The sequence below is a fragment of the Camelina sativa genome, chromosome 17 (assembly GCF_000633955.1).
Source record: "Camelina sativa cultivar DH55 chromosome 17, Cs, whole genome shotgun sequence".
Classification (NCBI taxonomy): Eukaryota; Viridiplantae; Streptophyta; class Magnoliopsida; order Brassicales; family Brassicaceae; genus Camelina; species Camelina sativa.
The window spans coordinates 32,466,510-32,476,148 of NC_025701.1; the positions used below are offsets into that span (position 1 = coordinate 32,466,510).

At 40.4% G+C, this 9,639-nt stretch overlaps 2 protein-coding genes and 1 pseudogene across 3 annotated transcripts in view; all 3 read left to right on the forward strand.

Moving 5' to 3' along the window:
- LOC104758642 (probable serine/threonine-protein kinase At1g54610) overlaps nt 1-2,496 on the forward strand; it is a 4,659-nt gene extending 2,163 nt beyond the window's left edge. Inside the window, exons 2-8 of the mRNA XM_010481538.2 lie at nt 57-341; nt 444-761; nt 866-1,093; nt 1,200-1,300; nt 1,426-1,534; nt 1,636-2,043; nt 2,126-2,496. Coding sequence (XP_010479840.1) covers nt 57-341; nt 444-761; nt 866-1,093; nt 1,200-1,300; nt 1,426-1,534; nt 1,636-2,043; nt 2,126-2,347 — 1,671 coding nt within the window. The 3' untranslated portion in view covers nt 2,348-2,496. The remainder of the gene's footprint in view (nt 1-56; nt 342-443; nt 762-865; nt 1,094-1,199; nt 1,301-1,425; nt 1,535-1,635; nt 2,044-2,125) is intronic.
- Nucleotides 2,576-3,894, forward strand: LOC104758643 (lectin-like protein At1g53060). 2 transcript variants are annotated; one of them, XM_019239151.1, is made up of 2 exons: nt 2,576-3,436; nt 3,699-3,894. In XM_019239151.1, the coding sequence occupies exons 1-2, from the start codon at nt 2,744-2,746 to the stop codon at nt 3,849-3,851; spliced, it is 846 nt and encodes a 281-aa protein (XP_019094696.1). In that variant the 5' UTR covers nt 2,576-2,743; the 3' UTR covers nt 3,852-3,894. The 2 variants fall into 2 exon arrangements, with proteins under 2 accessions (XP_019094696.1, XP_010479841.1); XM_010481539.2 differs by lacking the exon at nt 3,699-3,894 and having other exon boundaries at nt 2,576-3,632.
- LOC104758644 lies at nt 5,055-8,400 on the forward strand (annotated as a pseudogene).

Consider the following 9,639-nt stretch of genomic DNA (forward strand, 5'->3'; position numbering starts at 1 on the left):
TAGCTGTCTGTGAGGAAAGATCTCTGATGCAGTAGTTTTTTACTTGCTTTATGCAGATTGGTCAGGGTACTTATAGTAATGTATATAGGGCTCGTGATCTGGATCGGAAGAAAATTGTTGCTTTGAAGAAAGTTAGGTTTGATAACTTGGAGCCAGAGAGCGTGCGTTTTATGGCGAGAGAGATCCAGATATTACGCCGTCTTGACCATCCTAATATCATAAAGCTAGAAGGGTTAGTTACATCAAGAATGTCTTGCAGCTTATATCTTGTTTTCGAGTACATGGAACATGATCTAGCTGGACTAGCCTCTCATCCTGCTATTAAATTTTCTGAATCACAGGTACTTTTTATGTTTCTGTTCAACATCTTCTTGGCCTAGTTCACTGCTTTCATTGCAATTCTCTGAGGTTGGGATTTTTTTTTTTTATTGGTTCTTGTATAGGTCAAATGCTACCTGCAGCAACTATTACACGGTCTAGACCATTGTCACAGTCGTGGTGTACTTCATCGGGACATAAAAGGCTCAAACCTTCTGATAGATAATAGTGGTGTTCTAAAGATTGCTGACTTTGGATTAGCTAGTTTCTTTGATCCTCGTCAAACTCAGCCTTTGACCAGTCGTGTGGTAACTCTTTGGTACCGTCCACCCGAGCTTTTGCTTGGAGCAACTCGCTATGGAGCAGCAGTTGATTTGTGGAGCGCAGGTTGCATTCTTGCTGAACTATATGCAGGCAAGCCGATTATGCCTGGTAGAACTGAGGTAGATTGCATTTTTAGTTTTAATCTCTTTTAGTGTTTGCTCTGCTTGCTGTGAGACTATTTCGATTTCTTATGGTGACTCTGATAACGCCTATGGTGTTACAGGTGGAACAGTTGCACAAGATTTTCAAGCTCTGTGGCTCGCCTTCCGAGGACTATTGGGTGAAATCGAGGTTGCCTCATGCAACAATTTTCAAACCTACACAGCCATATAAACGCTTAGTGGGTGAAACATTCAAGGAGTTTCCTCAGCCAGCTTTAGCCCTTCTTGAAACTTTGCTTTCAGTCAATCCTGATGATCGTGGAACAGCCTCCGCAGCTCTCAAGAGTGAGGTACTGGCAATTCTCAGTCTGTAAATGCTGCGTGTTCTTGGGCTAATCTATATTTAAATCCTGGTCAATGTTTTTGTAACCTCAATTATCATTCTTTTATTTCCAGTTCTTTTCAACGAGACCTCTTCCATGTGATCCTTCAAGCTTGCCTAAATATCCTCCAAGCAAAGAGCTCGATGCAAGAATGCGGGATGAGGAAAGTAGAAGGTATTCCATCCTGAGTTTTCTAGTCTGATGTGATTTTTACTCTGCTGTGCTCTTACAATAGCTTGCATCGTTAGCGGAAAAAGAAAAAATATATTAACTTCAATCCTGCTCCTTTGTGTCTGTAGACAAGTTGGAGGAAACAGGGACCAAAGACACCAAGAAAGAAGAGGAACTAAGGAATCTCGAGCCATTCCAGCCCCTGACGCAAATGCAGAGCTGGTTACATCAATGCAGGTTAATATTTTTAGTAAAAGCTTATTATATCTTTCGATGTTAAAGCTTCTTACTTTTTATTCAATGTTTCTGACCCTCTCTCGCATTATTATCCTATGCAGAAAAGGCAGAGCCAGTCTACTAATAGAAGCCGAAGCGAGAAGTTTAATCCTCATCCTGAAGAAGTTGCATCTGGTTTCCCAATTGATCCACCTAGGCCATCATCACAAGCATTTGAACCAAACAGAGAGTCTCAGGGTAACATTATTCCTCACAAGAGAGCTTCACATTCCGGTCCTTTATCACGTAGATCTGCATCCGCAAAGGGTAGAAGGAACTACCAAGATTCTCAAAAGGTTTCATCCATAGCTGATTACTCAGCAATGCCTGGTTTTGCTACAACCAGAACAGGCGCACCGCAACAAGAGACTTGCAGAGGAATGACTCGGCTCCCAGGTTCATTCAAGGAAACCTCTGAAGAAGCAAACCAGGAAGAGAATGGTAGAAACAACAAGAAAGACCCTATTCTCGTGAGTTCTCTAAACGTCCCTCCTTGCCATCTTTAGAAACTACCAATGTTACAATTTTGAGTTGCTTTGGTTTTGTTTGCAGCTTGGTTATGGTTCAAAAGGGCATAAGATTCATTATTCAGGACCGTTGGTGGTTCCATCAGGAAACATGGATCAGGTGTTAAAAGACCATGACCGCCATATCCAAGAAGCTGTGAGAAGAGCAAGGATCGATAAGGCTCGAGTTAGGAAACTTCAAGCAGATGAAGCATCGAGCCAGCAGCAAGTCCCAACCAACCATGCCTCATCTGTTTCTAGCCGTTGATCCATCAATGAGGCAAAAAGTATATGATCAAAAAACCGAACCTCATTTGCCTGTAAACTTTTTAACACGGCGTATGTTGAGTGAAAATAATTGTATTTTATTGATTCAAGATTATATATAATCATAGAATCAAATCTTGTCACGTTTTAGCTTCCCTGTAATGTGATATTATTTTATTATAAGCGAGATGTAGAAGCAGGTTATATATAAATTTAGAATATGTTCCAATAAAAAGTTACTAATTTTGACATCAATTACAAAAAGATAAACACCTTTCTTGTGAAATAATAAAGGATCTTGTCGAGAAGTTAGACTTTGTTGGCTCTCTCTCGCTATATAAATCTTGTGATCGTCTTTCACTTCCCATATCCAAGAAGAACAAAAAAAAACAACAGAATGCAGACCAAAACACTCTATTTCATTCCTCTGTTTCTTGCTCTGTTTTTGTCTCACGCCATCTCTTCATCAGCTTACAGTTTCAACTTCGATTACTTCTATAATGGAACTGATCTGATGACATTCTATGGGGACGCTGAGTATGCTCCAGAGCCCGATGGTATGAGCAAGTCAGGAGGTATTGGATTGAGCCGTGAAAATATCCCTTTCTCTCATGGTCGAGCCATATTCATCAATCCCATCCCTTTCAAACCTAGTGCTTCTTCTTCTTACGTCTACTCTTTCAAAACGTCTTTCAATTTCGACATTGCTTCTCGCAAGAAAAATCCTAACCCCGGTCATGGCCTCGCCTTTATCGTCGTCCCCCACAATAAAAACGACACAGTTTCCGGTTTAGGCTACCTAAGTCTTGTGAACCGGTTTAACAACGGGAATCCCAATAACCATCTCTTTGCGGTCGAGTTCGACGTTTTTAAAGATGCATCTCTTGGCGACATTAACGATAACCATGTTGGTATCAACATTAACTCGGCTAACTCGACGGTTTCTAAAAAAGCCGGTTATTGGATTCAATCAAGAACCGGAGGAAAAAACCGGTGGGTGTTCAAGGCATTGAAGCTGAGTGATAATGGATGCAAAGCTTGGATCGAGTACGAGAACGGGAAAGTGACGGTCACGATCGGACCTTCACAGGAGAAACCGAGGAGGCCATTGATCGAAGCGAGGCTCGATCTTTCGAAGGTTTTTCACGAGAAAATGTACACGGGTTTTGCTGGTTCAATGGGACGTGACGCCGAGCGTCACGAGATCTCGGACTGGAGTTTTGAGAACAGTGCCAAAAACTAATACTATAGGTCGAGGTCGAAGTTATTACTGTCGTTGAATCTCGTGATCCAGAGACCTCTTCCATGTGATCCTTCAAGCTTGCCTAAATATCCCGATCGGACCTTCACAGGAGAAACCGAGGAGGCCATTGATCGAAGCGAGGCTCGATCTTTCGAAGGTTTTTCACGAGAAAATGTACACGGGTTTTGCTGGTTCAATGGGACGTGACGCCGAGCGTCACGAGATCTCGGACTGGAGTTTTGAGAACAGTGCCAAAAACTAATACTATAGGTCGAGGTCGAAGTTATTACTGTCGTTGAATCTCGTGATCCAGAGACCTCTTCCATGTGATCCTTCAAGCTTGCCTAAATATCCCGATCGGACCTTCACAGGAGAAACCGAGGAGGCCATTGATCGAAGCGAGGCTCGATCTTTCGAAGGTTTTTCACGAGAAAATGTACACGGGTTTTGCTGGTTCAATGGGACGTGACGCCGAGCGTCACGAGATCTCGGACTGGAGTTTTGAGAACAGTGCCAAAAACTAATACTATAGGTCGAGGTCGAAGTTATTACTGTCGTTGAATCTCGTGATCCAGAGACCTCTTCCATGTGATCCTTCAAGCTTGCCTAAATATCCCGATCGGACCTTCACAGGAGAAACCGAGGAGGCCATTGATCGAAGCGAGGCTCGATCTTTCGAAGGTTTTTCACGAGAAAATGTACACGGGTTTTGCTGGTTCAATGGGACGTGACGCCGAGCGTCACGAGATCTCGGACTGGAGTTTTGAGAACAGTGCCAAAAACTAATACTATAGGTCGAGGTCGAAGTTATTACTGTCGTTGAATCTCGTGATCCAGAGACCTCTTCCATGTGATCCTTCAAGCTTGCCTAAATATCCCGATCGGACCTTCACAGGAGAAACCGAGGAGGCCATTGATCGAAGCGAGGCTCGATCTTTCGAAGGTTTTTCACGAGAAAATGTACACGGGTTTTGCTGGTTCAATGGGACGTGACGCCGAGCGTCACGAGATCTCGGACTGGAGTTTTGAGAACAGTGCCAAAAACTAATACTATAGGTCGAGGTCGAAGTTATTACTGTCGTTGAATCTCGTGATCCATCGATCCAGCTAGTGTGATAATTGAATGAAGCTAATAAATGCCTTACCTATACATGTATCTACTTTCCAGATTACTTACTAGAAAGTTTTTACAATAAAGGACCCCGTTCCTTTAAAATTTAAATACTATTCACTTCAGTAGTAAATTAGAAACTACTATCCGCGTTTTTAAGATTTGAATTTTGAATTAATGGGCCGTATTGGGCCTATCTTTAACTACTATTAGGCCTTAACACTAACCGCCTACAGCGGAAGATCTAGATCGTCCGATTAGAGTATCTAACAGATCAACGGTCGATACAGTATTAATAATATATGAACGTGTTTATTGTCACAACGCAACGGATTCATATTTTCACTAAACAAAAAAAAAGTTTGTTCTCTCTCAAAATCTCTCTCTTTATCTTCGGGAAGAATGAAGAATCCACTCGATTAATCTCGAAGATCTGTTACAAAAATTTGTCAATTAGTAAGTTTCTTTCGATTTCTATAGATCGCGAGTTTGGTTTTAGGATTTATAGATTGGTGTAATCGATCTTTATGTTGTACTGATCTAGGGTTTTAACGGAACTTGGAGGATGCTTAATTTAGCGTGAATCTGCTACAATCTTCTAGGTTTTTGATGGTGATTATGGTTAGATTCCTTACTAATCTTTCGCGATATTGTTTTTTTTTATTGGATTCCAAGTTTTCTAATAGTTCGTATCATAATTTTTCTTGTTTAGGGTTTGGAAGAAGCATGTCTCCGCTTGAAATCCGTCACCAAGGTACTGATCTAGGGTTTTGATTGTACTTGGAGTATGCTTGATTTGGCCTGAATCTGCTAACATCATCGTCTGGGTTTTTATGATAATTAGATTCCTTTCTTATCTTTCGCGATTCTGTTTCTTTTTTTTTGGATTTCAAGTTTCCTAATAGTCGCGATTTTGTTTAGGGTTTCGAAGAAGCTTGTCTCCTCTTAAATCATGTGGTCGAGGTATGTATATCGCTTGTCTTCCTGATTTTAATTTTGGTTTCATGAACATGATCTAGCTGGACTAGCCTTTCACCCTGCTATTAAATTTTCTGAATCACAGGTACTTTATTATGTTTCTGTTCAACATCTTCTTGGCCTTGTTCACAGCTTTCATTGCAATTCTCTGAGGTTTTGGACTTATAGCTAGCTGTCTGTGAGGAAAGATCTCTGATGCAGTAGTTTTTTACTTGCTTTATGCAGATTGGTCAGGGTACTTATAGTAATGTATATAGGGCTCGTGATCTGGATCGGAAGAAGATTGTGGCTTTGAAGAAAGTTAGGTTTGATAACTTGGAGCCAGAGAGCGTGCGTTTTATGGCGAGAGAGATCCAGATATTACGCCGTCTTGACCATCCTAATATCATAAAGCTAGAAGGCTTAGTTACATCAAGAATGTCTTGCAGCTTATATCTTGTTTTCGAGTACATGGAACATGATCTAGCTGGACTAGCCTCTCATCCTGCTATTAAATTTTCTGAATCACAGGTACTTTTTTATGTTTCTGTTCAACATCTTCCTGACTTAGTTCACCGCTTTCATTGCAATTCTCTGAGGTTGGGAATTTTTTTTTATTGGTTCTTGTATAGGTCAAATGCTACCTGCAGCAACTATTACACGGTCTAGACCATTGTCACAGTCGTGGTGTACTTCATCGGGACATAAAAGGCTCAAACCTTCTGATAGATAATAGTGGTGTTCTAAAGATTGCTGACTTTGGATTAGCTAGTTTCTTTGATCCTCGTCAAACTCAGCCTTTGACCAGTCGTGTTGTAACTCTTTGGTACCGCCCACCCGAGCTTTTGCTTGGAGCAACTCGATATGGAGCAGTAGTTGATTTGTGGAGCGCAGGTTGCATTCTTGCTGAACTATACGCAGGCAAGCCTATTATGCCTGGTAGAACTGAGGTAGATTTGCATTTTTCGTTTTAATATCTTATTAGTGTTTGCTCTGCTTGGTGTGAGACTAGTTTGATTTCTTAATGTGACGCTGATAGCGCCTATGGTGTTACAGGTGGAACAGTTGCACAAGATTTTCAAGCTCTGTGGCTCGCCTTCCGAGGACTATTTAGGTGAAATCGAGGTTGCCTCATGCAACAATTTTCAAGCCTACACAGCCATATAAACGCTTAGTGGGTGAAACGTTCAAGGAGTTTCCTCAGCCAGCTTTAGCTCTTCTTGAAACTTTGCTTTCAGTCAATCCTGATGATCGTGGAACAGCCGCCGCAGCTCTCAAGAGTGAGTTACTGACAATTCTCAGGCTGTAAAATGCTACGTGTTCTTGGGATTTGCTATATTTAACTCATGGTCAATGCTTTTGTAACCTCAATTATCATTCTTTTATTTCCAGTTCTTTTCCACTAGACCTCTTCCATGTGATCCTTCAAGCTTGCCTAAATATCCTCCCAGCAAAGAGCTCGATGCAAGAATGTGGGATGAGGAAAGTAGAAGGTATTACATCCCGACTTTTCTAGTCTGATGTTACTTTTACTCTGCAGTGCTCTTACAATTGCTTGAATAGTTAAGGCAAAAAGAAAACATATATTAACTTCAGTCTTGCTCTTTTTCTATAGACAAGTTGGAGGAAACAGGGACCAAAAACACACCAAGAAAGAAGAGTAACTAAGGAATCTCGAGCTATCCCAACCCCTGACGCAAATGCAGAGCTGGTTACATCAATGCAGGTTAATATTTTTAGTAAAAGCTTATTATATCTCTCGATGTTAAAGCTTCTTGCTCTTTATTCATTGTTTTTGACACTATCTCGCATTAACATCCTATGCAGAAAGGCAGAGCCAGTCTACTAATAGAAGCCGAAGCGAGAAGTTTAATCCTCATCCTGAAGAAGTTGCATCTGGTTTCCCAATTGATCCACCGAGGCCATCATCACAAGCATTTGAACCAAACAGATAGTCTCAGGGTATCATTATTCCTCACAAGAGAGCTTCACATTCCGGTCCTTTATCACGTAGATCTGCTTCCGCAAAGGGTAGGAGGAACTACCAAGATTCTCAAAAGTTTTCGTCCATAGCTGATTACTCAACAATGCCTGGTTAGATTCCTTCCATATCTTTCGTGATTCTGTTTTAATTTTTGGATTTCAAGTTTCCTAATAATCGTGATTTTGTTTAAAGATTTGAAGAAGCTTGTCTCCGCTTGAAACATGTGGTCAAGGTATGTCGCTTGTCTTCCTGATTTTAATTTTGGTTTGGTTTTGTTTTTCAGTTTTTGAGGATCAAAATTGAACAAGAGAACAACAAACCTTTACTGGATCAGTTCTCATCTATGATTTTGTTTTGCAATTGATGACATAAGTCTTGGTATTTATATATCCAAGTCATCTGTTTTTCAAAGCCTTTTTAAAATTGTTCTACGGAACTTGTTGGTTTTTGTTTTTCGATGGTTTTTGTTTTGTTTTTTTAAAACCCAAAGAGATTCATGGGCAGACACTAATCTAATGGTGCTCTGTCTGATTCTTTTTGGGGACATTGTCCCGAACGGAATCGGATATATTGGATGGGTAGTGCATGCATGTTGGGAGGGAATGACCGAGACGGGATAAAGGGGAAAAAGGAATAAAAAGAGTTCACAATTTGACTCTCTCCGACTTAAGACATTGAAAGAAGTCACAAACTTTGGGTTGGATGGTAAAAACGACCAACCCTTTGTTTGATGGGGGAATGACCAACGGCTTAAGAAGTCTATAAGACAGAGACTGTGTATAAAGGGGGAAAAAGAAAAGAAAGAGTTCATAATTTGACTACCCCTGACTTAAGACATAGAAAGAAGTCGCAGACTTTAGGTTGGATGGTATGAACGACCAACCTTTTGTTTGATGGAATCAGACCACCGGCTTAAGAAGTCTATAAGACAGACTGCGTATAAAGGGGAAAAAATAAAAGAAAAGAGATCATAATTTGACTACCCCTGACTTAAAGACATAGAAAGAAGTCACAGACTTTAGGTTGGATGGTATGAACGACCAACCTTTTGTTTGATGGAATCAGACCAGCGGCTTAAAAATATGAGGCATAAAGACAACAATAGACAAAGAAATAAGACATCAAAGGAAACTAATAGACCAACGGCTTAAAGAATAGCAGATACCACCGGCTTAAAGAAATAAGACAAAGATCTTTGACAAAGACAATGGAGTGATTAAGACTTGTTGGATGGTAACAACGACCAACACTTGAGAAAAGACTTGTTGGATGGTAAAAACGACCAACACATTAAGAGAAAGAGGTTGAATAAAGGCTGAACCTAAAAAATAATAGACCAACGGCTTAAAGAAGTTATAAGACTATTGAGTGGTTACCAACGGCTTAAAGAAGTAAGACAAAGATATGTGACAAAGACTTGTTGGATGGTAAAAACGACCAACACTTGAGGTAGACTTGTTGGATGGTACAAACGACCAACACTTGAGGTAGACTTGTTGGATGGTAAAAACGACCAGCACTTTAAGAGAAAGAGGTTAAGATAAAGGCTGAACCTAAAAACTAATAGACCAACGGCTTAAAGAAGTTATAAGACTATAGAGCGGCTACCAAGATATTTGACAAAGACTTGTTGGATGGTAAAAACGACCAACACATTAAGAAGAAGATGAAGAGATAAAGATAAAGGCTGAACCTAGTACTAATAGACCAACGGCTTAAAGAAGTTATAAGACAATGGAGTGGACCAACGGCTTAATAAAGATTTGACAAGGATATGTGACAAAGACTTGTTGGATGGTAAAAACGACCAACACTTGAGTAAGACTTGTTGGATGGTAAAAACGACCAACACTTGAGGAAAGACTTGTTGGATGGTAAAAACGACCAGCACATTAAGAGAAAGAGGTTAAAAAAAAAGGCTGAACCTAAAAACTATTAGACCAACGGCTTAAAGAAATAAGACAAAGATATATCTGACAATGACAACAATGGAGTGGT

What these genes read in the sequence shown, in the direction of transcription:
- LOC104758643 (XM_019239151.1), top strand. Translation starts at nt 2,744, where the DNA reads ATGCAGACCAAAACACTCTATTTCATTCCTCTGTTTCTTGCTCTGTTT. An exon ending in TCACGATCGGACCTTCACAG is followed by an intron (nt 3,437 to 3,698) that starts GAGAAACCGAGG and finishes GGACCTTCACAG; the next exon opens with GAGAAACCGAGGAGGCCATT.